The 23,603-nt window shown below is 53.4% G+C and overlaps 9 protein-coding genes across 9 annotated transcripts; 5 read left to right on the forward strand and 4 right to left on the reverse strand.

The window, feature by feature from the left end:
• Window positions 1-103: 103 nt before the first annotated feature.
• LAESUDRAFT_740887 (uncharacterized protein) lies at window positions 104-2,683 on the forward strand. Its single transcript, XM_040911111.1, has 11 exons — window positions 104-151; window positions 217-229; window positions 282-418; window positions 478-490; window positions 541-730; window positions 785-1,028; window positions 1,077-1,608; window positions 1,669-2,055; window positions 2,113-2,166; window positions 2,217-2,358; window positions 2,421-2,683. Exons 1-11 carry the CDS (start codon window positions 126-128, stop codon window positions 2,486-2,488), a joined length of 1,806 nt encoding a protein of 601 aa, XP_040769108.1. The 5' UTR covers window positions 104-125; the 3' UTR covers window positions 2,489-2,683.
• A 430-nt stretch (window positions 2,684-3,113) lies between these two features.
• LAESUDRAFT_609215 (family A G protein-coupled receptor-like protein) lies at window positions 3,114-4,075 on the reverse strand (the record flags this gene model as incomplete). Its single annotated transcript, XM_040903146.1, has 4 exons — window positions 3,114-3,405; window positions 3,463-3,668; window positions 3,728-3,883; window positions 3,944-4,075. Coding segments are annotated over 4 exons (786 nt in total), but the record flags the coding sequence as incomplete, so codon positions are not given.
• A 1,184-nt stretch (window positions 4,076-5,259) lies between these two features.
• On the reverse strand, window positions 5,260-6,948 carry LAESUDRAFT_692138 (Aldo/keto reductase; the record flags this gene model as incomplete). The annotated part of the gene is made up of 9 exons (XM_040906114.1): window positions 5,260-5,640; window positions 5,701-5,854; window positions 5,964-6,056; window positions 6,134-6,195; window positions 6,290-6,326; window positions 6,384-6,563; window positions 6,612-6,658; window positions 6,720-6,866; window positions 6,919-6,948. 9 exons carry the CDS (start codon window positions 6,946-6,948, stop codon window positions 5,419-5,421), a joined length of 972 nt encoding a protein of 323 aa, XP_040769110.1. The 3' UTR covers window positions 5,260-5,418.
• A 227-nt stretch (window positions 6,949-7,175) lies between these two features.
• Window positions 7,176-8,257, forward strand: LAESUDRAFT_755028 (cysteine proteinase; the record flags this gene model as incomplete). The annotated part of the gene is made up of 3 exons (XM_040911982.1): window positions 7,176-7,631; window positions 7,691-8,131; window positions 8,186-8,257. 3 exons carry the CDS (start codon window positions 7,176-7,178, stop codon window positions 8,255-8,257), a joined length of 969 nt encoding a protein of 322 aa, XP_040769111.1.
• A 274-nt stretch (window positions 8,258-8,531) lies between these two features.
• LAESUDRAFT_755029 (Adaptor protein complex beta subunit) lies at window positions 8,532-11,226 on the reverse strand (the record flags this gene model as incomplete). Its single annotated transcript, XM_040911983.1, has 10 exons — window positions 8,532-8,984; window positions 9,035-9,340; window positions 9,395-9,752; window positions 9,806-10,019; window positions 10,071-10,285; window positions 10,341-10,705; window positions 10,754-10,830; window positions 10,893-10,955; window positions 11,012-11,117; window positions 11,170-11,226. The coding sequence occupies 10 exons, from the start codon at window positions 11,224-11,226 to the stop codon at window positions 8,532-8,534; spliced, it is 2,214 nt and encodes a 737-aa protein (XP_040769112.1).
• Window positions 11,227-11,506: 280 nt separating this feature from the next.
• Window positions 11,507-13,108, forward strand: LAESUDRAFT_720599 (uncharacterized protein). The gene is made up of 6 exons (XM_040907848.1): window positions 11,507-11,860; window positions 11,915-12,014; window positions 12,063-12,091; window positions 12,142-12,295; window positions 12,351-12,642; window positions 12,698-13,108. Exons 1-6 carry the CDS (start codon window positions 11,532-11,534, stop codon window positions 12,856-12,858), a joined length of 1,065 nt encoding a protein of 354 aa, XP_040769113.1. The 5' UTR covers window positions 11,507-11,531; the 3' UTR covers window positions 12,859-13,108.
• A 133-nt stretch (window positions 13,109-13,241) lies between these two features.
• On the reverse strand, window positions 13,242-15,561 carry LAESUDRAFT_720600 (sulfide-quinone oxidoreductase). The gene is made up of 8 exons (XM_040907849.1): window positions 14,952-15,561; window positions 14,774-14,889; window positions 14,706-14,713; window positions 14,293-14,651; window positions 13,708-14,234; window positions 13,550-13,653; window positions 13,439-13,493; window positions 13,242-13,382 (listed from the first exon to the last, which is right to left on the reverse strand). Exons 1-8 carry the CDS (start codon window positions 15,076-15,078, stop codon window positions 13,311-13,313), a joined length of 1,368 nt encoding a protein of 455 aa, XP_040769114.1. The 5' UTR covers window positions 15,079-15,561; the 3' UTR covers window positions 13,242-13,310.
• Window positions 15,562-17,442: 1,881 nt separating this feature from the next.
• On the forward strand, window positions 17,443-18,574 carry LAESUDRAFT_809315 (uncharacterized protein; the record flags this gene model as incomplete). The annotated part of the gene is made up of 5 exons (XM_040914132.1): window positions 17,443-17,471; window positions 17,527-17,560; window positions 17,614-17,801; window positions 17,855-18,332; window positions 18,391-18,574. 4 exons carry the CDS (start codon window positions 17,443-17,445, stop codon window positions 18,318-18,320), a joined length of 717 nt encoding a protein of 238 aa, XP_040769115.1. The 3' UTR covers window positions 18,321-18,332; window positions 18,391-18,574.
• A 2,027-nt stretch (window positions 18,575-20,601) lies between these two features.
• On the forward strand, window positions 20,602-21,988 carry LAESUDRAFT_755033 (uncharacterized protein; the record flags this gene model as incomplete). Its single annotated transcript, XM_040911984.1, has 2 exons — window positions 20,602-21,298; window positions 21,354-21,988. The coding sequence occupies 2 exons, from the start codon at window positions 20,602-20,604 to the stop codon at window positions 21,986-21,988; spliced, it is 1,332 nt and encodes a 443-aa protein (XP_040769116.1).
• Between the last annotated feature and the right edge of the window lie 1,615 nt (window positions 21,989-23,603).

Below are 23,603 nucleotides of genomic sequence, written 5' to 3' on the forward strand. Positions count from 1 at the left end.
CGTATCACCCCACGTGATCGACGCGACGCCGTGAGTTGAAACTCCGACTGGAATCTACACTCAGATATCTCCGCGACTGTGGCTGCTGTCCCAATTCTCCTTTATCCATCACTTGGTACTCCCCGATGACCCAGACGTGTTCTACATGTAGGTGAGTAGTTGGTCAGCACGTTGTTGTGCGCGCAGGCTCACGCATTGGACTGGAAAATAATCCAGAAGTCGGAAAGTGGTAGGTCTCGCACTCATGTGGCGCGCCAGCTGTTTGAGCCAAGTACTAGTAGCGGTGCGACGGGGTGCACCCCATATGCGGGCCATGCTCCAGAGCTCGGCGTTCAGTAACATGTAGCTATGTGAACTCGCCGTCTGAGGTTACGAGGGGTCCCCTTCTGCAGAAAGGTAATGCTTGCTACGCTTGCCGGTAAGTGTGAAGCAGCTGCATGCAGAGTCCGGCGGAACGGAACTAACTTTAGAGGACAGGAGGAAGAAGAAAGTATGTATTGCTTTATCTACAACAACAACGATGACACATCATGGAGTCAGAAATGTGACGCGAGACGGCCGTTTTGTACGACTTGCGAAGTGGCCGGGAAACAAGACGAATGTCAGTATGAGGAGAATGTTCAACGAAACTTGACCGAGTCTCTGATGGCCCGCAACCGAGCGCTCGAGGAACGGATAGCCGAATTAGAAAGGCAACAAGGGTCATACTCGGCTGCGACTGAACAGCGCAGTAGGTGTCATAGCTGGGTACTACTTGCGAACTCGGCTTATATTGCCATTCCAGACCAAGCCTCGCCGTTAGCTACTGCCCACGTGCTTGATCTTCTGTCAAACCCTGGATCAATGTCTGCGCAGTCATGGATACCTTTCCTTCCGAATCTCAGCACCTTGCCGGATCTCACTTGTCCAAGCATTCTCAACAACCTCGACTTTGCATTCCAAGTCACCGAGCATGCGAGTTCGACCGAAATCGTCTCACCTGGTGCAACCTTGATCGGCTATTCGTCTATTCAACAGTTAAGCGAGTTGTAAGTCACCTATCAGTCCGTCGCCATCAGACATCTTACCATGGGCAGCCGCATGACATTCCTCAATCATCACGGCCAACTAGGCATCAGCTTCCCCGAACCGAAAATGCGGGCCATCATGAACGGAGATTTATCCGGAACTTATGCTCACCCGGTTCTCATCCACGTCGCCCAGCTGATGGGTTGCCGTTTGTGGCAAGATCAGCATCGTATGAATCTCAACGGCACGATAGAGAACATCCAGCTCCAGCTTACAAACCGCGCCCTGCTCGAAAATCCTGACCCTGTCACGAAGCTGCAAGTCCACAGCGTGCTTGCAATTTACTTTCTCATCAAGCGAATGATGCACGAGGGCCGGGATCAACTCGTTAAGGGTGCACAAGTCGCTGCAGAGTTCCGTATGAGATTCGACATGCTGGTCGCCGGCGGTCTTCCGTCTCTTCAAGACGAACCCGACGTGGCGCAAGAGCACATCTGCGCTCTGAGCCAGCTGATGTACCTCGACAAAGCGGCGACAATCGTGCTCAATGACCCTTCACTGCTCGGTGCTGACTACGACCAGCAGTTCCGCACTCTCCCGGTAACACAACCATATTTTCTTCTTTTACCCGCAGACTGATCCACTCTCCCCTTGCTGCAGTATGTGTTTCCCACCATCTCCAAGAACAACCTCGTCGTTCTGCGCGCTCGTAGCGTCGATTTCCTGCATCGCAGCCGGCAACTCGCCGCGCGCTGGATGGAGCTCATCCTCAGCATCGGCGCCACGCAGGTGGGGTCAACGTCCGACGCGCAGATGCACTGGTACGAGGAGTACTGGGAGCTGCTCGAGGACGTGTCGGACCACATCGGGCACCTGAGTCCGATGCTGCTGAAAACGGGCTTCTTTCGCCAGCGCGAGTTTGCGCTGGCACTGCGGATGTGCTTGATCGTGTCGCTGACGGCGGCAGCGGAGCTGCACCGGCTGTTGGCGAACCATCATACGGAGTCGAGGCTGAAGTCTATCAACGTTATACTCGAGATCGTCGCCGTAAGTTGATATTTATGCATTGCACGTCTATCGGAACATTGCTGATGACGGCCACAGCTTACGAAGGGGTTACAGGATGAGGACTACATCTTCCTGGATCCCATCCTCGGGGTATGCTCGTTCCCTTCATGTTCCGGTATGCATGGCTAATCCAGTAGCAGGTATGCTGGTCGATGGTTGCTATCGTGCTCAACCAAGAGCGGATGTGTCCCATTGACGCATCTAGCAGCGTAGAGTGGAAGTCGTCCTTTACCGTCATTCGATATTCGGCACACAAGCTGGGGCATACGCTGCCGTTCATGGGTGAGTTTGGCGTGCGAGATCTCGTGAATGTATGACGTTTGCTGATCTTGACCTTTGAACAGAGAATTCCGTGGAGAGCATTAACGGCGTAGCTGTGGATTCGGAGGGCCCCAGCGGCAGCTTTGAGTAAGGAGCTTGATTTTACTTGGAATTTCTGTCTGTAATTACTCTATGATTTGTTCTGCTCTGCTGCTATCTCTCGTAAATTGATCTATCCCGTAATTGATCTATGCCGTAAATTGATCTAGCTTTTGGTTGATGTACACTAGCTACTACACCTTGTAACGCTTTTATTGCTAATATCGATGCTATCATTTTTGTCGTGTCTATCTCAATATATGATCGTTCGATGTTTGCTATACCGGTCAGCGTTGAGCGGACAAGCAATCAATTACGAATAGCATTACATTCGATCGATCCAAGTACAATTAAGCATCGCAGGAAGAAACATGCACAGTAGACACCGCGCAATGGGCTGTAGATAACCATTCTATCGTTACACATTAGATTCATTGCAAGAGACTATCGCTTGGACGGAGAGCACTCGGCATAAATAACGTACAGGTAAGCTCCGTCTCAAAGGTATTTCGGCGGGCAAGAACTACGTGTGTCGAGCTTCAGACACAGTTCGTGGCGTCGCCCGCGCCGGAAACAGCGTCAGTGCCATTCACCTGCGGCGGCGCACTGCCCGCGCCCGTCGTCACGCCCTTCACGTCCCTGGCGGTCATGCCAGGGCTCGTCGCGCCGACATACCCCTTATCAGTGAACTTGCCTGATGCGAACCCGAACCCGAACGCAGCCACGTCGACCTCGCGCATGCCGAACAGGAAGTAGAAGAGGAAGATCGGCCCGGCGAAGAGGTCGAGGATGCCGTACCAGATCATCTCGCCCGTCGGGGAAATGACGTTGCCGCCCTCGGAGCATGCCCAGCAGATGGGGTAGAGCAAGAGAAGGAGAGAGAAGTAGGCTGCGGTGGGGATGTAGCCGGAGTGTACGGTACCGCCTGCTGTGAAGGCTGTGCGTGGCCCGTGGCCGAGGAGTGCCCACCTACGGGAAGTAATGTAGTGTTACTTGATGTTCTGGTGTGAGGGAGGGTTGACATACCAGACGTAGAACAAGGCGAGGACGCCGAAGACGTAGAAGCCCCATTTGTAGGTGCTCGGAACGAAAGCGCCGACAAGGCCACAGATGACGAGGACCCAGCCCATAAAGATGGTCGTGAAAATGTCGGAGACCGTGAGGCCGGTGCCAAGCAGCAGCTCAAAGAGCAGCAGCGGCAGTGTGATGAACCATTGAATGTAGCGGACATACTGCACACATCAGTTTGAGTGAAGCACGCAACAGACGTCTGCCAAATCATAACACTTACAAAGATCTGGCGCGTCGTCCAAGGCGCATCACCGCGAAGGAACTCTTCACGGACAGGAGCAGCACCGAGATCGGACGCCATGGAGAAGTACGCGATCGTCGCGGTCGTGAGGATGATAACGCCGATTTGGTGGAAAAGACGAGTTCCTCTTGTTCTCTGCAATCGAGGAACGTCAGAACATATTCTTCTACGGCCAAGAAAGAGACAGAAGCTTACCTTAAATGTCCAAAAAAGCATAGCCAGGTCGCTGGCCGCCATGATGGCGCATACTGTCCAGAGCCATTTGGAACCGGCGGGGGTGATGTGGCGGCTGGCATCAGGCAGGTTATGGTCGAGAGAGTTACCCATGTTGCCGTCGTGAAGTTCGTCAGAGAAAATGCGAGAATGCGCGGATTCTGGAACGAAAGCACAGAAAACTCAAAAAGAAAAGCGAGGAACGGATGAGACGGACGGACGCGGCAGGCAAGCTTATATCGTGCAAGCCTGAAGGCCATTCCGCGCGTGTGAGCTGGGAATGGGACTCGGGAGGTGCGGTTGGGATCGTCGAACAGACAGAAACAAGATCATGCATGGCGTCAAGCAGCGTGTGAGGGCTAGCATTTGTGGCCTGCAGAAGGAAAAAGTCTCATGAGGATTCACGCTCTGCACCAGTTCCAGCGGTCATTCAGTCTGTCCTAGCGATTGGAATGAGTCGCATGGTCAGACATGTGTGTTGTTTACGACTTGCTATGGACAGGCTTACCTTCCCTTTGATCACCATGGCAGGCACCCGAGTCGCGGTGGCACTCCTCGTTCTGAAGGCACGCTCATTTGAAGTAAGACGCGGATAAGTCGATCACCGTCGGTCGCGGGATCGCTAGGCGCCTGTTATCTGTCGGGCTAGCAGACAACCTGATAGTCTCTGCACGGCTCGAATGTCAGAACACACGGAGTGTCCTTCGGATCCCTTGAGCGACCACTGCAGTCAGGGCCCGTACGCGCACCACCTCGGGGCCAAAGGCACCGACCCACCATTCCGTCGTATCGCAGTCCAAACATCCTCCCGGTTCCGACTGTCATCTTGCGTTTCTGGCGTCCGAAAATCCCTTTTCATATCTGCCATTTGGAGCAACGTACCCGGCCGTCCTAGGACGTCTATTCTCCCTATCGCAGCGTGATCATCGTTCGTGTCATAGGCGCCTCAACTCGTCTCGATGCTCGAATGGATAGTAAACCGCTGTTATCGGTATCTTGGAAGACCGTGATGTCCATTCAATGTCTCTGCTACGTGACGAGGAGGATCTGACATGCTTGAATACAGTTATCAAGCAAGCACCTATGGCTGAACGTCTGCCCTCGCGCTGCACCTCAGCCCAACGGCTCCGCATGGCCTAGCGTATGTCACCTGCCAGCCGTGGCCTCAAAATGTAAACTCCTTGACATCTTGACTTCGGACCACTTACGATTCCGGGATGCGAGTAACCGCCTCCCTCCCGCATCGCGAAACGTTCTTTGGGGAAAAACACATCTATCCATTGTAGATTGTAATTTTTCCTTGCTAATACATGTTCATGGTAATACACGGCTACACAATATCGATAAGCACTTCAATCACAGAACGCAGGGGAAATACACACAACAACACCGACAACGTTCCTTCCAACGCAACGACAACTCCACTTCATCACAAAACCTCTCGATGCTGCACCTCCTTACCGCCAGTACGTTGGCGCCTCAGCACCTACAATCAAGCGCGCATGGTCCAGGGCCTTGACCACCTCCTCGGGCAGCGGCCCCTTCTCCGAGTCCGTACAATTCTGCTCCAGCTGCGCCGCGCTGCTCGCGCCAAGGATCACTCCGTCCTCCGGCGTAAGCACCGAGTGGTGCTGACACCAGCGCAGCGCGATCTCCGTCAGCCGGAGCTGGTGCTTCTCCTGCAACACAATGAATACATTGTCAGCCACGACGACCGCAACGGAGACCGGCACACGCACAGCGATAGGCTTGAGGTAGTTGAGCGCCTCGAAGTACCCGCTCTTGAGGTATCGCGCGCGGTACATCGCGCCCATTCTGCTACTGGGATCGAAACGGCCGCCCTTGGGCGCCTCCGCGTTCGGTGCGGCCACCTTGCCCGCGAAGAATCCGCCGCTATCGGGTCGCCGGAAGAATGAAACAGCAAAGATTGCGGGTTATGAAGTGTAGAGAGAAAAGTTCACATCAACGGCACGCGACACAGAGCGAGAAGGCTGACACGCACGCGAGCGGGTTGTAGATGACGATGCGGAGGCCAAACTTGCGACAGCAGGGCACGAGCTCTGCTTCCATCTCACGCGTGACCGCGTTGTACATTCTACAATAGTTACGGTCAACGAAGAGTCAACGACCTCGTCACTGTTGCGGAGGCGGTCGCGTGGAGAAGTCACTCACGCCTGGTAGATCCTAGGCTGCACCCAGCCTTTTGCCTTGCAGATGCCGACAATCTCTGCTACCTGCGATGATGTCAGCGGGATCGCACGAGCAATGTTAACTGGAAAGATCGAATGCGCGGAAGAGACGGTCGCGATCGTTCAACTATTTACTTACCTCCCAGGAAGCATAGTTGCTCAAACCAAACGTCTGGCTACGATGACCATTAGCATCGAGACATTTTACGGGGCGCCATATAAGAGTGGCTCACAACAGCCCTTCCTTGTACAGTTCGTTCACTTCACGTAGCGTCTCTTCGAAGGGCACGCTGCGGTCCGGGGCGTGCAGGTAGAAAACGCGCACTTTGAACGGAGCGAGCTGCTTGAGGGACGTCTGAAAAGTCGCACGGAGGGCCGCGGGAGCATGATCGCCCGGGTTGGCAGGGTACGCCCTGGACGATGTGAGACACTAACGATCCGAGCGTTACTGTCATGCTCACTTGGTGTCAATGGTCACGTCGGGTGGCAGGCCGAGCCTCGAAAGCAGCTATAGTCGGCCTTGAATGAGCACGATGAGCTCAACTTGTCGTGTACAGAGTTAGACATACCGGCTCGGTGGTTCCTTCGGCATACATGCGCGCGGTGTCGAGCTCGCGGTGGCCGTGCTTGAAGAAGACATCGACGATCTCCTGGCACTCCTTGAGGTCGGAGGTGCGGACGCCGTTCTTGCCGGCCTCGCCCATGGTCATGGTGCCCTGCCATCATTCATTAGCGCGTCAATCAGCGCCGGACTGGGTGTATGCGCACAAAGAGGAGCGGGACGCGGGTGGCTGGCATGGCGGGCGGCGATTGTGCGTCGAATGCAGGAGCAGACGACAAAGTGCTCGCGGCAGTCCGACGGCCCGTGCCATGACATCACCGCGTTTGTCACGTGCTTGCATGGCGAACCACAGCGCCTGCCATATACGGCACGTGCGCCTTCCCGATCGGGGCCTCGGTGCGCTCGTCCGTAAATGAGCTCAGCGATCATGACAAAGCGTGTTTTCTCCGCCAATTACACCCGCATGGCTGGCTCGAAGCGCAACAGGTTCAAGAAGGCCTTCTCTCTCAAGGCCCCCGCCTCCGCCCCCGCCACGCCCCCCGAGCCCGCCGTAGACGACGATGACAACCTCGTGGACGACCTTCTGGCCGAGCTCGACTCGCGCGACAAAGCAGTGCCCCCCGCCGTCCACAGCGACACCGCCGTCGACAAGATCGCCGAGACGCCCCCGCCCGCACAGAAGCAGGACAGTCGTTCGCGGCACAAGGCACGCCAGGTGCGCCGGCTCGCTGCGCTCGTCGTCCACAGTGTCCCTGACCTGATCATCCATGCGCGCATACAGGCGCGCAGGGCCGCTGCGCTCGCCGAGCAGTATGCCCCGTCTAACCCCGAGGCGGACGCACGCTTGCAGAAGGAGGCTCAAGAGGAGGAGAAGACGATCAAGCGCATATGCGACGAGTTGGGGCTGGAGATGTACGAGGTAAGTGAACCGTTTCCGGCTTTGACTGACTTCTACATATGTGATTCATTGTACGCTAGATCACACCGGATGGCCACTGTCTCTTCTCAGCCGTCGCCGACCAGCTTGCCACTCTCAAAATCCTTCCCGCCGGTCAGGCTACCTACACCACCTGCCGACACGCCGCCGCCGACTACATCCACAACCACCCAGACGACTTCCTCCCCTTCCTGCCCTCGGTCGATGGCGAAGACGCCGCCGGCGCAACGTCCGACACTGGCCTCATGACCCCCGCGGAGTTCGACCGCTACTGCGCGACCATGCGCGACACCGGTGCCTGGGGCGGCGAACCAGAGATCCTCGCGCTCAGCAGCGCGTTCAACGTGCCAATACATGTCATCCAGTGCGGCCAGCCCCCAATTGTGATCCATCAGCCACAGGGCTCGACGGAGAATAGCAGCGTCTCGGACAAGAACGTCGTGCACATCAGCTATCATCGCAGGATGTACGGCTTGGGCGAGGTGAGGGGCCATAGTTCTCGGTCGCCGTTCCGTTATTGACGTTCCTCGTTTGAGCATTACAACTCGCTTCGGCCGAAATTTAGCTTCAAAGGGACAGTCAAATCCGTCTTCAAGCCCAACTCATAATCTACTCCGGGAACATATATCCAGCATATCCTGTCGTCACCCTGGGAACGCACTTCTTGCATGACTGTTAGCATATCATACCGTACTCATCCTGCTGTATTAGTAGGGAAGCACGTCCAGCGCTGTATCATAATTACCAGCAATCCACGGAATTAACGCACTAGTGACGAATATATTCAAGCCTAAGTGCATCCCATTAGCATGAGTGTGAATGATAAGCCTGTCCGATCCTTCGGTCCACCTCAGCACACCACATGACAAAGCCCCATTCCTTTCAGAACAACAGCCCGTGCCGATGCGGCTGCGGCTCATCCGCGACGTACCCACCACTCAACGCGCCGAGCGCGTCCAAGTTCGCATACGGGTCCGCAGTAGCCATCGGCGTCTGCATCTGCATCTGCGACTGCATCACCTGCCCGTGCGTATCGTCCGTCTCGCCATCGTCGTCCCCGTCATCCTGTGACGATTGCGTATCCAGCAGGTTCGCGGTGGGCACGTCGGAGCCGGCCGCAGGCGCTGAGGGCGGCGTTGGCGTGTGCCCGTTCGACTCGGAGCGCTGGGGCGTGATGAACGGGATCGACTTGCGCGGATCCGGAATCCCACCCGGCATGCGGATTGAGGTGGGCAGGAGGAAATTGCGAGTGGCAGGTACGAGGACTTGGCGGGAGAGTGGGTTGAGCGCGGGGCTGTCGACGAGGGCTTTGCCCGTCGCGTTTCGGATGAATGTCTGTGCGATACTGTCAGTGCCGCCGTCAAGCCGGATAGCCTCGTACTGACCTCAGGGTTCTTGTGGTATATACTCCCCAATGTACCCGTATGCAGCAACAACTGGTCGAGCGCACCTCGATCCATGCGATCCGCATCTGTGGTAATCGCGGGTTTATCCGCAAGCACGATCTCCCCTGCGACCGACGGGTTAATCGCAAGCAGCCTCCAGTACATAAACCCTCGGTCGCGGAGGTCCGGGTTGTCCACTTCCTCCGTTGCCCACTTCAGCACTTTGTGCACGAGCGCCTTGCTTGTCTCCGATTGCGCCTTGTAGATGAACAGTTTTACCGCTGCAGTCAACAATGCCAGTTGGACCTACACCGGACGGGCGTCTGAGCAAGCGAACGACACGGAATGACGCGAACATACCTCAGTAGGCTCTTCTAAGAAGGTATACGTCAGATCATCCATGAGCTCGTCCGCGTTCTCTATCCTGTCTGCGAACTGTCCTACGATCCAGATCATGGCAGCTTTCGCCTCCGGCTCGTCCAATGCATCCAAGTTTTCGCACAGTGTGGGTATGATGCCCTCATACTTGCCGGGGTACCGCCGGAACACGTCCTTGATGACGATCACCGCCTCCTGCACGACGTACGTCACCTTCGTCTCGATGAGGTCCAATAGCGCCTTGATGCACGAGTCCGCCGCCGGCTGCACTTTGATCGCGAGCCTGCCGATCGAGCGCACCGCTTTGCGCACAAAGTCTACGTCGACCTCTGAAGCGTATCTGGGTTGTGAGGGTCGGGGCAAGCACTCTGAGCAAGCGAGAGGAACACTTACTCTTGTAGCTCTGCTAATACTTCGTTGGCGTTTTCTTCGCGCGCTAAACGGTACATAATCTCAAGCTTGGCAAGCTTGACGTAGATGGGGTCGTTGTATTTGCAGAAGAACACCTTGACGTCGTTCTTCAGCACTTGTGGCCGTCGCTGGATAATAAGCAAGATGTTCCGCAGTGCAACATACTGAACCTCAGGCCCAGACGATAGCAACGTCACTGTAACTTCTCGTCAAGATTTGTCCTTCGTCCATTTCTCATGGTGCCCACCTAATGGCGGACCCATCTTCTTGCAAATATAATCCATCAATTGGCGGTCCTCCATGTAGTTCATGAGATACAATAGCACTTTGATAGCAGTGAGTACAACAGCCGAGTTGGCGTGCGATAGTTGTACGAGCACTCGCTCCCCCATTTGCTGGGCATCTTCATGCTTCTCTGGGACGTATCGTAATAGGGAATCCAGGATATAGATCTGGCCCCATCTGCCAAGAAGAACAGGTCATAACACTGGAAGAGAAATGTAGACGAATAGCATACTCCGAACTCTCACCCAGAGCTGAAAGCAGCTTGTTCGCAACAGTCAGATTTAGCTTGAAGATGACACCATCCTGTCGGTCGCCGATCTCCGAGAGCGCCGCAACGGCGTTCGATACCACAGTAGCATTAGAGTCCAATAGCAGATCCCGCAGAAGCTCCACGAAGCCGCCTTTCTCGGCTTTCCTTGGATCGGCCACATATAGCTTAGCAACGCATATTGCTGCAGTTTTCCGCACGTATGGATCCTTGTCTTTGAGGCAATGTCGGAGTGGGTCTTGCAGTTCCTCTACAACGACTGGTGTGTTGATGTAAGACATGGTGCGGATAGCGAGAGCCCGGATGAGAGGGTTACGGTCTTCACAATCCTATACCGCTTCAGCTTGATTCAAGGTTGAGTCAAGGAGTATGCTCACGTTGAGGAAGCTCGACATGACAAGATGGATGTATTCGGCCTTCTGGCGACCGTAGCACACCAGGAAAAGGTACACCACTTGAGAAAACGATGACATATGGCTTTGTGAATATGCATATATGCAGGCTGGGATAACTTACTCTTCTTGATCTCAAGGTTAGGGATTCCAAGACATTGAATGACGTCGCCAAAGAGGGGAGACACTATGAAAGATAATAGATTAAACTCCTGTCCGATAAAAGAGCATTAATTCATTTACTGTCATTCCCCATAGTAATATTCGCGACGATCTTCTTCAGCACGGTCTTGCGTTTGGTGAACTTCTTGTCCTTGCTCTCCGCTGCCTGTAGCTCGGCACGGAACTCCTGCCCAGTATGCCTTAGCATCGCGTTAGTGCTTGAACTAAGCCATGCTAACCTGGATCTTTCCCCGCTGAAAGAACTTAGCGTCCTGGGAGCCTTGTCCGCCGCTCATGTTGGCGTCGTGACGAACGTGGTGCGTTTAGTTGTGATGCTTGTTCCACCGTCCTGCGTACAGCGAGTCAACTCCAAATAAGTCCGAGCTCCTAAATGGCTGGTGGCAAACGTCTGCAGAACGGACAGAGGTACGGCGTAGTGAACAGTGCGGTATGGGTGCCGGCGGTAAGCGCGAGATGCGCGGTGGTGAGTGAGCAGTGTGTGGTAAGGGTGCCGGCGGTAAGCGCGTTCAGCTGGGATCAATTAGCTTAAGCGCGCGGCAACACCTTGAATGCTCCGGTGACCATCACCTTCCTTGATCGTATGGCTGCTCTACGCATTCTTGATCCTCCTCCAATAACCTATTTGCCGAGGGCGTCATTGCCTGCGGCTACGCATCCTGAAGTTGATGCGGTGCTCAAACGATTGAAAATATGTACACGACGATTGCACGCTGCTCTCGCAACCCACAGGCTGGAATTGCAGATCATTGACAGACTCTACTACAAGAACAATAACCAGCACCACACAGCTTTGTTCTGGCGGAAAACAGCCGAGATGAGGCGATTTGGCCACCGTCTAGTTGGAATGGCTGTAGGCGATTTGACTGAACGTTTCAGACTGTCCTTCTGGGGCGACAGTACTTTGCATACGTGAGCAAAACTTCATAGAACACTTGATGTAGCTTATGTGTTACACGGCTCTAGTCCCAAACTTCTCAGAGGCTCGTGGACCCATCTACCCGACGTAGAGTCAGTCATATTCACGATAAGGCGATTGTCAGATTGCCGCGAGTTAGTTAAGAAGGTCAGTGTATCCTCGATCCGTCCGATACATAGGCTGAGAGTCAGGCAGGCACAGGAACGCCTTATTGGAGCATATCAGTGAGCATGTCGAAACGTATTTCACCGTGTCCGCTGACGGCCTGTTTTAGTTCATTCGTTCTCATGATGCATACGGGGGCATTCTTGTACCTAATAGTGGTTCTGGTAGCAATCGCCTCGCGGTTGAAATATGTTCTCGAAGAGGTTCAGTCTACCCTTGAGCTTTACCAGGTTGCTTGTCACAAAGTACTGGCGCTCTTAGATGCAAGTAGCGTCCATGCGCCGTTTTATTTTTTTGACTGACGGATCCATGCTCTAGCCCGAGCAAGCATGCCGACTGAAACCCTTGTTAAAGAGCTCGGATGCCATGCCTGCTCCTGAGGTGTCTGTGACGGAAGAGAACATGCCTGTGCAACCTGCTCCTGCTAGTGCGCATGAAGACGCGGCCGACGAGGATATAGGATATGCCCTTCATGACTCTGAACGGACCTCGACCGAAGCAACTCTGGCGCTTACAACACAAGATGATGTTCAGATGTCGTTCAACCTCGAAGAGGCCCAGGGCGCTTCAACGGCAGAAACGACTTCAGTCATCACACGCAGTACGATCGGTTCGTGTGCTTCTTGCGTCTCCCATGAGTTGCCTCACCTGATGCTCGTTCTCAGTGAGTACCATACGAACGTCCGCGTCGCAAACGACAGTTCCTTCTCGTGCTCAAAGAGCGGATGTTTCGAAGCGGAAGGGCAACGATGAGCCATTGACGTCGAAGGCCAGCAAGAAGAAGAGGAAGAAAAAGGACGAGATCGACGATATCTTTGGATTTTAGCAAGGCAAGGTGAAGCCACGGCCCCATCAAAATGTGCATGTGTTTCTCCGCATTCTTTCTATAACCTTTCCTGGTGCTTCGTGGCCGACGTACTGCACGGGTACCTTCATAAAACCATTGAAGGTAAAATTTGGAATCCAGGTCCGGCTGAGCGCCCTGTGGCCCGATCCACGCTGCACATCGAGCACGCTCTGTTGGTAGATGACGGGTCGAAACGTAACATCATGTGGTGCCTTAATGCGATTCACGCCATCGACATCTATTACACGAAGCATCGAACCCGAGTGTCATTCTCGCCTGAAGCGAGGCAGACTTTCTTTGACGACAGCGGAATGTACCTACCACAAGCGTCGAGAATACGAGAATATCCCATTTCCAAACGTCATATCATGGAGGAATCCGAGCCGAGGGAGCGCGGAACGCCCCAGGCATCTGTGAGGACACGGCGGAATTTACTGCGGAGTGTTGGTATGTGGGAACTTGGGACGGAAGAAACCGTGCGAGCCGAACCATGTGCCCTTAATCTAGACGACGAACCATTAAGCATGCGTCAGCGAAGTTACCGTTATCAAGGGCTCACCATGTAGTTCCAGTACGCCCACGGGAAAAGATCCTTCTTCAAATGGTAGAAAACCCTACATTCGCCGCGCTATCAGTCTTACGTACGGGGCCACGTCCGTAGACGACATACCTGCGTGGCTTCTTTTGGTCACCGAAGTAAGTGGCGAAAGTTTCCTTGGGCTCCAGGCCATACTTGAACTCCGCCAACATCAACTGGCCGTAGCCTGTCAACAGCTGCACGACCATGTTTTGTAAGCATTGATATAAGCGGAAGCGCATACAGCATACCGGGCAGCTGGTGTAACCGTCGTAAGGCGTGTCGACGGTCTTACCAGTGGTCACAACTGAGAACAGGTTTTCCGTCAGAATGGGGGCCTGTGCCGTGATAGCAGCGGCAGTCTTGCTCGTCGGCAAGCTAGAGCAATCGCCCAACGCCCAAACGTTGCCGAATTTCGTATGGCGCAAAGTTCCGGGGTCCACTGATACCCAGCCCGCTTCGTCCGCGATAGACGACTTCTTGATAAAGTCGAGCGGCCCCATGGGAGGCGAGACGTGTAAGAGCGTGTACTCCGCGTCCACGGTCGAACCATCAGCCTTCTTGAACGTTGCTTTGTGGTTTGCAGGGTCAACGCCAATGAGGTTTTGCTTGAAGTAGCCGCCAACGCCCCGCTGTACACGAAGCTTGTCAAGCTCGTCCGAGTACTTCTTCACGCTGAACATAGTTGGCATGCCGGTATAAAAGTCGACGGAAATCTGACTTCCACGTCCGGTTTTCTGGAACCTGTCCCATGCCATCCACATAATTTTTTGAGGAGCTGATATGGACGTGAGCGATACGCATTTCCGTGGGGGAGAACGACGAGGGCCACATACCTCCAGCACATTTGATGACACCGGCCGGCTGCGTGAAGATCGCCTTCCCAGACCTCAAGGCCTCGATGTCGTGCCACACTTTGTCACAAGTGTCGTACGAGTAGATGGAAGACACTCCAGACGTTGGGTCAGCAAGTGCCTTTGGGAGGTTGGTAATGTTGCCCCAGTTGGTCTGGAGACCAGCAGCGACAACCAACGTCTCGTAAGAAATGGAGCGACCTGAAACCGTCGTTACAGAGGAGGATTCAGGGGAGAACGTCGACACATTTTCGTGCACAAAAGCAAGATGAGGAGGGATGAGGGATTGGAGAGGCCTCCGTGTCTCCGTCTTTTGCTTGAGTCCGGCGCCGACCAGCGTCCTACATAGAAACTTAGCACTTATCCGGAATGAATATTGGACTACAGTCTCTCACCATCCAGGCTAGAGGAAGTGAATCCAGCGTTAGCGGTGCATGAACGCGTGATGCAATGGCAAGCTTACCTGATAGTAGTGATATTCAGCGCCGTCGACTATGGCAATATCACCCTTGTTCAGTGGCGTGCCAGCTGCTCGGAACCGATTGTAGATCTGATTAGCAACGTTCAATCCACCAGAGCCTGCCCAACAAAACGACCATCACTTTTAGGTTCGAAGTCGAGATCGAGACTGATGGACGTACCAGCGCCAACAACAACAATTTTGAACTTGTCCTTGACGTCGGTGGACGCCCACCGGCGAGCAGACGACAAAGAGCGCGACTTGGAAACGAGGGTTCGTCGCTGCACAGCAAGCAGCGAGGATGACATGGTGGACGCTGGGAGAGGACTCGGAGAGAGATGGAACGTGAGAGAGAAAGGTATCCGCGACTGAATTTGACCGCGCTAGCCGTCCCAGGCTGGTCGCAGGGAATGTCGCGATTTATATGTCAGCGCCGCCCGTGATGACGCGGCGACAAAACAAGTCCACCTTGGCCAGTTTTCCGAATGCAAAGCTCTCAAGAACAAACTCCCGCACCTCCAGACCCGAAGTTTTGCAAAATTGGCGCTCGCCACCCGAGCGATGTATGGCGCGGGTTGCTGCTGCCATGCCGAACCTCATTCCGAATTGTCTCCTCCAGCAGCGGGCGTTCTGCAAGTGGCTATAAAGACCCTTATAGGCCGGATTTCAAGCGAACAGGGTACACGCTACCCAGCCTAGTTGCAGGAATTATGCGGAGTTCGGACAGCCTGGGTTGCAGGAAGGGGCAGTGCAGGGGCAGAGATGACAATGGACTCCGGACCGTCGATTAGGTGAGTGCGCCCGCGTCCAGACTATCGCTCAAGCCCGCAGAGGAAATCCGCCGATCTCGCCACGAATCCACATGGCGCACTTCTTTCGGACACCCCTCCTGGACGCAGGATAGTAGTAACGGTGATTCCGCTGACAGAGGGCCGGCATGACCTTGGCAATTGCATGACTTTGCGCTCAAGCGTTCGCGCTCAACCACAGTTCTATGCCGCGGCCGCAGCCTCGCGTTCGATACGTATCGCGAAGAGTCTCATTGAACGAACTTCCGTATCTATGCCGGCACGCAGCAATTGCTGCAAACGTCATTCTCCGTATCTCTCATTCAACGATATCAGACGCATTCCCACCAACTGTCCGGCGGTATGCGAGAACTGTGAGAGCGTAGCATGCAGCACACCGATACATGCGATGGAATGCCGTAGCATTGTGATTGTGAGTTCCGATTTGCGGCGTCTCCTTTGTCATCAGGATGTTCTGATATCTGGAAAACATCGGTGTAACACACAGCGCTGGTGTATGCGATAGGACGATTGATAGGTATGGAAAGCTATGGGCCATCCAGGATGCATTCCTACTGCCATGCGGATCATACCATGAGCGAGTCCTGTTGAAGCGTTCCATGAGTGTCGAAGCGAGTGTATATAGAGGAATTCATCGCGTACCTCTGATCTTACAACATGCGCACGCGCTCTTTGCTTAAGCATCTATCCGGCCTCGAGTGTTTAAATTTTCGAGACCCTTGATGCAGCGAGGTTTTCTGGAACTCAACGTGGCCAGTAAGCCCGAACAATCGGGGAATTATCGTAACGTTCGGTCACCGAGAACAATCAGCATGCATGATCTGTGCAAACTTCGTTAAGTTAAATCGCATCCTCCGCCATAGCCGGATATCTGTTGAAAGCCACAACAGCGCGGATCATTAAATTGTGGAATGTTCGTGCCAGGTTTGTGGTCGATGATGCGGCCTGGAGAGCCTCGTGGCCACCGCATGGTGGGATGGTACCTTCCCTGTGGCATGCAGTCGATATGATGATGAAAACAGATTGCTCAAAGGTACAACCGAACGTTGTCGAGTTCGTCCTGTCAGCGCTTTCCGAAGTTCCAAATGATGACCTGGAACACCGAAGCCGCTTCAGTGAATAATCAAGACGTACAGCGCTTTTCTCGTGGCCTTTGCCGATTCGACAACTCGACAACTTCTAGATCATTGGCACCGATCTTAAGCAGTGCAATCGGCGTTCGTAGAATTTGAATGACGACTCAGGCGGCCTAGCCCACGCCAGGGGCATTAGACGGATTGACACTCCGCGAGACGACGCACTTCATAATAGATTCATCTTGGTCTGAGAAGCGTCGTTGGAGGTATCTGCTTTATCATGCGTCAGATAGAACGCAGCCTGCCGTATCTATGTAAATTTCTTTAGCGGCCTGCTTCGCGGCTGCGCCCAGAGCGTCTCACGGTGAACTTCACAGCTAAGCGGTGAACGTGCAGTCGGTGATACGGTTTGGCAGCATCCTTGTAGTCACACACTGCTGGCGGAACTATCCCGTTAGTAGCCGTAGGCATCAGTCGGATGGATCCTAACGCGTGTGATGTGTGGATCGCACCACGGGAAACTCATGTATCCGGCAGCGAGCAGTGCAAATTAAGAACATCTATGTAGCACAGTGCGGACTTCTGTATGGAAGGCGTCCAGCGAACTCGGAGGTAAGGGCCACCGTACCTCGGCAGGCCAGATCTGGCGATCACGACGGTTACGTGATGTCGGCTACCGCGCGCTTCGACGGGGGGATAAAGACTAGCCACCAGAACCGTAGACATGCCAGCATCTGTGCCACTTCCTCTCTGCCTTCTACTTCGTGTTACCGCGTAGATCCTCCAAATGGCCTATTCTAATCTCAAGGTAATAATGTGAGCCTTTTGCAATTGAAAGAGGTCCATCGTGCCTGACAACGCATTGATGCAGCGTTACGGGCCCTTCGGGAACTGGCAAGACACAGGTCAGTCCGTGATATGCACCATCAGCTCAGGACTCGCCTCATAAGGACAACAGTTCATCAACAAAGTGGCCGATTCGAATCTTCCAGAAGGCGAAGGTTCTCTGGAGCCATGCACCAGGCAGATACAAGAGGAGAAAGTCAGCATCGATGGAAGCGCCGTTCTTCTCATTGACACCCCTGGATTCGATGCTGAGGAAGTGTCGAAAATCAAGAAGAAGATTGCCGAGCACCTGAGATGGAAGTGAGTCCTTCATATTGCACGTGCATTCCTATATGAACGTACGCAAACCTTAGATACAACGAAGGTGCAGACGTAGTCGGGATGGTATACATGCATAGCATGTCCGACAATCGCATCGGCGACAACGTCATGAAAAGCCTCAAGGCATTCCGCGATATATGCGGCGACGAAGCCATGTCGCACGCTGTGATTGTAACGAACATGTGGACAAGGATTCGCAAGGAGGTCGGCGAAGGTCGAGAGAGGGATCTTAAGTTGGGCGAATACGGTTTCCGAGACGCAATTGAGAAGGGCGCCAAGCTCCGCCGACATGACGGCTCTGCAGAGTCGGCTCGCGACATCGTGAAGCAACTCATGCAGAACCAAGCGATAGTTCTCCCATGCCAGAGCCCAGTGCCATCCGGAAGTGGCGAAAGCAATTGCTCAGAGAAATGGTCCGAAGGTTGCACAGTGACGGCAGAATCCGAGTCAACAACGTCATGTTGTTTCAAGTTGCCATTTTTCCGCAGGCGCAAGTAATCCTCCAGATAGGTGAATATCCCAATCGCAGCGATGTCATTCAGCATGGCTGACAATTCCACGTGCATAGCTCGTCACCTAGAAGGCGCTTGTTAAATTATTACGACGCACGAAACTAGAAGTACCTTACAGTTGACCACACGCTCGATAGTACATGGCTTGGGTTGTTATAATTATCACTATGTTTTATGGCTATGTGAGACCTGTACGTCGTCTATAATGCAATTAGATCACCTCTTACGCACATGACACACACCTGATGCCTTGCCTTCACCCTGAACGCCGATTTCGACTTCAATCCTGGGTACTTGAATATGAGCCTCGCGTCTGAGGCAACATGCATCATGAGCAGCACTATGAATCAAGCAGTATGACAAGGAGGATTGAAGGTATGCTATGCCCAGGCACCTTGCCTCTCAGGTCCCTACACCATGCATTCACAAGGCAATCGGGAGGCGCTCTGTGACCTGATGGAACGTTATGGGATCTTCAATGGCCTCAGATGCCAGCCTGTGGAATTGACCTTAGAGATGTCAACATGCTTCGAAAGCACAGCTTTCTCAAAACGACATTGAAGGATGATCGTTTCAGGAGGGTGATAGTCCTAAAGCTGCCTTGAAAGATTTGCTACAACTGTGGTTAGAAATGCATATCCGTACGTCTGCAGAACAATGCATTGAAGTCGGATGCTTGATGATCCTGCGTTGACGACCCAGTCCTATGGCTGATGCACTGGCTTGCTGATTCATTAGCCAGGAACGCAGCGATGAGAGTCACTCACCTAGAAACAGGATCTCAGACACTTTCGTAAGACCAAACCGTATTCACAGTGGGACGTCGCACTCGGAATTTGCCATGTAGACCGCGACCTCCTTCGCAATCAAGAAGTTGCTACATAACCTGACTACAACTTCGTTAGTTCAGACTGCCGGTAAAGTCGGTGCCGGATCTCTGGGAGCGCTTCCATTCCTCTTTGAACATACATACGAGCGCCACAAGAATAAATGATGTCGGATTGGTCGAGAGGACGCACACCGGCCATACAGAGGCTACGGAAGGTCCACTGCTTGGCAATTGGCGTCACATGAAACATGAGCAGACAGATGAACGTCCAGTCCAAGATACGTAGTCCGCAGGACGGTCATCTTCACCATCTCCGACGGTTTGACAACGACGTCGACTCGACGAGCGGACATCAGACCCGTTAGAATCGATCTGCTCCTGAACTAGCACAGCCTGCATAGATTTATTTTTCCACGGGAAACCTGATGCAAAAATGGTGAAAATATCTTATGTCTGGATATGGAAATAGTTTGGAAATCGGGTGGAGCCAATTGAATTATGTTACAATTGCTTCACCGAAACATATCAGTATCACATATTTTTGGACTGAAATATCTTCCTTTGGGAAATAGTTTCACTATTGCTGATACGTTTCGGTAAAACAATCGTAACATAATTTAATTGTCTCCGCCCAATTTCCAAACTATTTCCATATCCAGACATAAGATATTTTTGCATCAGGTTTCCCGTGGAAAAATAAATCTATGCAGGCTGTGTAGAGGTACCAGTATTCCGGCTTATGTGACTTGATCTTCCTCCTGCTTGAAGCGTATCAGACTGAACACACCTATATACACCCAACGCGTTAGAGACTCGAGCTGAGAATGATGGAGGAGTCTGCGACAGGCGCTTTAAAGTTTCGACGCGCAACCCTCGGGAAGCGCGTCCCACGATTGCCATGTGCACTGCCGTTGTCGTTCAACTGTCAACTCCATCATCAGCTTCCTGCATTAACAAAACTTTGTCGTGGGAGAGGAAGATGGACCATGAAGGCAGAATAGAAGGCACAGTGGGTATGTATTGGTCGTGTTTCCCAAGGTCGCGGGTCAGATCGTCCGAGGACTGGGCAGATACAGCGGAATGCATGAAATACAGCTATTCGAATTCTACTGCGGTGCCTTCATGGCGTCGCAAATGTACTATCGTGATGGCCGAACACTTGACATCGTGCAGACCATGAGGAGCGCCGACGTGCGACCGTCGTGAAGGCGAATGAGAAAAGGCCCGGCGGTAGCGGTAAGTCCTTTCTTCCTTGTCCTCTACTTTCACTTTCTCCTCTCGCCCTAGTCGGCTGAGCCTTTCGCACTTCCCTGCAGTCGAGAGCACTAACTGTGCGGTGTTCGTTCTCTTTCGCCAGCTGTGCTGTGCATCATCGTATTCGGCCGTCTTCGCTGCTGGTTGACAACGCTTCTTCACGCTATCGCGCTATCTGAGGTCAATGGCACTCTCAAGTCGTCCAAGTGTCCGCATCGGGCTGCCCGCTACTCCTGCACCTCGTTCTCGTTCTCTTTCCAGGACGAGACAGCCGATGCCTGACCGCGAGAGCATTCGGTACATCGAGAGCAACGCGGACGCATACATCCCATCTCGCGCAGCTCCTACGCCTCCTCCTGTTCCGCAGCTGCGTAAACAGCTTTCCATCGCCGATCTACGCCCCGGTCCTTCGCGGCGGTCGCGTTCGGTCAATCATGGTCGACATGACCGCCTCGCACCTCCGCCTCCTCCGCTACCTGTGCCGTCAGTCCCTTTACAAAGAGAGGAGCCCGCGCCTTCGGTGAGCCCGAGCTCATTCAGGCGCTTCGTCTCACTGCGGAAGCGATCAGACGGGTCCGTTTCATCGTGGGCATCTTCCTCCTCTGGGTCTTCCATCTCGCAAAACTCCTTGCATTCTCCCACATCATACGCGTCTTCTCGCACGAGTCTAGCCGAATATGACAAGGCCGACATGCATCATGGTGAAAAGGAGGAGACTGCATCAAGGTTTGGATCCGCCAGCAGTCCCAGTGCGACCGAGAACGGAGCTCTCGATGGGTATCGCACTGCATTCTGGAACAAAGTTGCCAGTGCTGCTGACAATCTGCGGGTGAATGTGAATAAGGCATTAGGGACCACTGTTTCCCCTGATGTTGATGAAGGTAATGATTTCGTATCAATCATATTCAACTTCGCCTGACCGTCATTTCATCCCAGAAACACCGCTCGGACAGGAGTCTAGGCTGACACGAGCGATGAAGGCATACCATTTGAAGAAGGCGCGAGACGCTAATGACCTTCCTGATTGGCTTTTTGATGGGCGGGACCGAGAAGTTATCAACCGGTTGCGAAACACATCCCCAACCCCGGCTGAGCAGATGCCCGACGTTGGAGTGGAGCGCGGGAGAACAGCTCTTCCCCATCAGAAGCGTTCCCCTTCTGTAGCCCATCGCGACGACAGCGTCTCTGCGTGGCGACCTTCGCACTCTCGGGCATCGTCTACCTCTTCTGTGCAGTCGCGTATGTCGGTACACGCGACGACACCGTCGCGAGATACCATGAACCGATTGAAGGAACTTCGTCTCGCGAAACGCAATGCCAGAGTCCGCTTTGCGGACGATGAGGATGGGGAGAGTGACTCGGGATACACGTCTTCTAGGGGTAGGCCGTCGCGCGTCACGAGGAATGATGCCCCACCCAGTTCTTTCAGAGCTGTGTCTCCACCTCCTCCAGGAGAAAATCCAATTCTCCGCAGACGGCCAACTGGTTATCGTCCGCCGTTGCCTTCCGTTGAGAGAAAAGCCTCGGGTCGCGTGGGTCTACCTTCGAGCGTGCGGCTTCAGACAGTCTGAATGCATGCTCACGACGATGTATGGGACTTCATGATGGTTTCACACGAGAATAGATCGTGCACAAGCACGTATTTATTGCCATCTATGTGCTTTCATTGCTGGGCTTGAAAGTCTTTCTGCTGCTCTGGGGGACTATACTTCATTCGTTATTCGTATTGCACACCTCTAGAAGGTATTTAGTTTAGAGTTCATTCTGCTCATGCCGTACCACGTCTCATGACCTACCATGCTGTCGTTCTAGAGATTTCTGTGAGCCAACTTCTATACGCGAGCGTCTTGGGTTGTTGACGTCGGGAATTACTATAGAGTGAAGTCCACATGTCTTGCTTCGTCTTGCATAGCTCTGACAGCTTCAAGCCTGATGCGCGTGGACAGTTTGCTTTATTACAATGGCTGAGCCGCACAACGAGCGATTGCAGTGACACCGGTGATATTTCGCCGGGACCTTCATTCCGCGTGGAAGACTCGATACTTGGAGTGCCACTTGTCGTCATGGAATCGCACTATGGTTGTAGTGTGCGTTCACATTCGACCAATCGCTATCCTGGATGAAACCTTCGGGAAGATGATGTCGATGGTCGGGAGACAAGGCAACCATCTGCGCTCTTGTCCGTCTGATCTAGTGTGCCTCATTGCCAGGTTCAATAACGCATGCTAGCCCATAGTTCAGGCATTCCATTTGTATGTTTGGCAGACAAAGTCCTTCGAGATGATATGCTGACATCAAGATCATGTTGTAGCAGATATCCTGCATCGGGTGCTTGCGACATGAGGCTGATACATCTCACCACATGCCAACTTCTAGCTGGACAATCATATCCTGTCAAACGTATCATTACATTCAAATGCATTTTCCACAGGTTTGGCGCTAAAGAGCCATGACTACGCGGAGCTTGCGATGCGCCAGATCCTGCCAGGTCCCGTAAAGGCGCAAGGTCGCCTTTTAGGAGGCTCGCTACCGGAAAATGGCATCTATCAGATAGTAGTCGCGGGATACTCGGGGATGTGAGTTGCCATTTCGTAGAGACAGCGAGCTAACTGCCTGCAAACGTCAAGATGCGATTGGGTACAGGGATGCCTCGCATGGATTGGTTGTAGCCCTGGGTACCATCCTGATGGCATCGTCCACCTACCCGCTCGGTAGATGCACACCATGCGAATCTGCCATGATATTTCGGTCTTCTCGATCGTCGCTATGACATTGGGAAGCCTCCCTCGATGGAGCGAGTACGGCCTGCTTAACAGATATAAGCTGATCCTGCATCGGTAAAGTCGTGTCCCCCCACCCCTCCCCCTTTTCTTCGTTCGTTTTCTCTTGTCATAGTCGAGTCGATCTCGACATTTCCTTCGTTCGAGGTAAGCATGGCTTACAACTGGTCATCAGTAAATAGATGCACTGATTCTGCCCATTGCTGTTTAGATCACCCCTCTTTGATAGAGAAGTCCATCGCTCATTCCTCTGAGAGGCCTTTATAGCGTAGAATTCGCTTTTCGACGACGCACGCCTCGAGGGTATCCTTAACTTCGACACACATTCCTTCTTTAGCCTGCTAGAATGGTAGGACTCGTTTCATTCGTTGGTAGCGCCGCTCTGTTGGCTGGTTATGCCTCCGCT

Source organism: Laetiporus sulphureus (genome assembly GCF_001632365.1).
Source record: "Laetiporus sulphureus 93-53 unplaced genomic scaffold LAESUscaffold_3, whole genome shotgun sequence".
NCBI classification, from domain to species: domain Eukaryota; kingdom Fungi; phylum Basidiomycota; class Agaricomycetes; order Polyporales; family Laetiporaceae; genus Laetiporus; species Laetiporus sulphureus.

Excerpts from the sequence above, each read along its gene's own strand:
- LAESUDRAFT_720600 (XM_040907849.1), bottom strand. The coding sequence starts at position 15,078 with ATGTCATCCTCGCTGCTTGCTGTGCAGCGACGAACCCTCGTTTCCAAG. Across the intron at positions 13,494-13,549 it reads GACCAAAAGAAGCCACGCAG|GGTTTTCTACCATTTGAAGA; the intron begins GTATGTCGTCTA and ends CGGCGAATGTAG. Across the intron at positions 13,383-13,438 it reads GGGCGTACTGGAACTACATG|ATTAAGGGCACATGGTTCGG; the intron begins GTGAGCCCTTGA and ends TTCGTCGTCTAG.
- LAESUDRAFT_740887 (XM_040911111.1), top strand. The coding sequence starts at position 126 with ATGACCCAGACGTGTTCTACATGTAG. Across the intron at positions 2,167-2,216 it reads TCCTGGATCCCATCCTCGGG|GTATGCTGGTCGATGGTTGC; the intron begins GTATGCTCGTTC and ends ATCCAGTAGCAG. Across the intron at positions 2,359-2,420 it reads GCATACGCTGCCGTTCATGG|AGAATTCCGTGGAGAGCATT; the intron begins GTGAGTTTGGCG and ends ACCTTTGAACAG.
- LAESUDRAFT_720599 (XM_040907848.1), top strand. The coding sequence starts at position 11,532 with ATGGCTGCTCTACGCATTCTTGATCCTCCTCCAATAACCTATTTGCCG. Across the intron at positions 11,861-11,914 it reads GGCGACAGTACTTTGCATAC|TCCCAAACTTCTCAGAGGCT; the intron begins GTGAGCAAAACT and ends ACACGGCTCTAG. Across the intron at positions 12,296-12,350 it reads AAGTACTGGCGCTCTTAGAT|CCCGAGCAAGCATGCCGACT; the intron begins GCAAGTAGCGTC and ends TCCATGCTCTAG.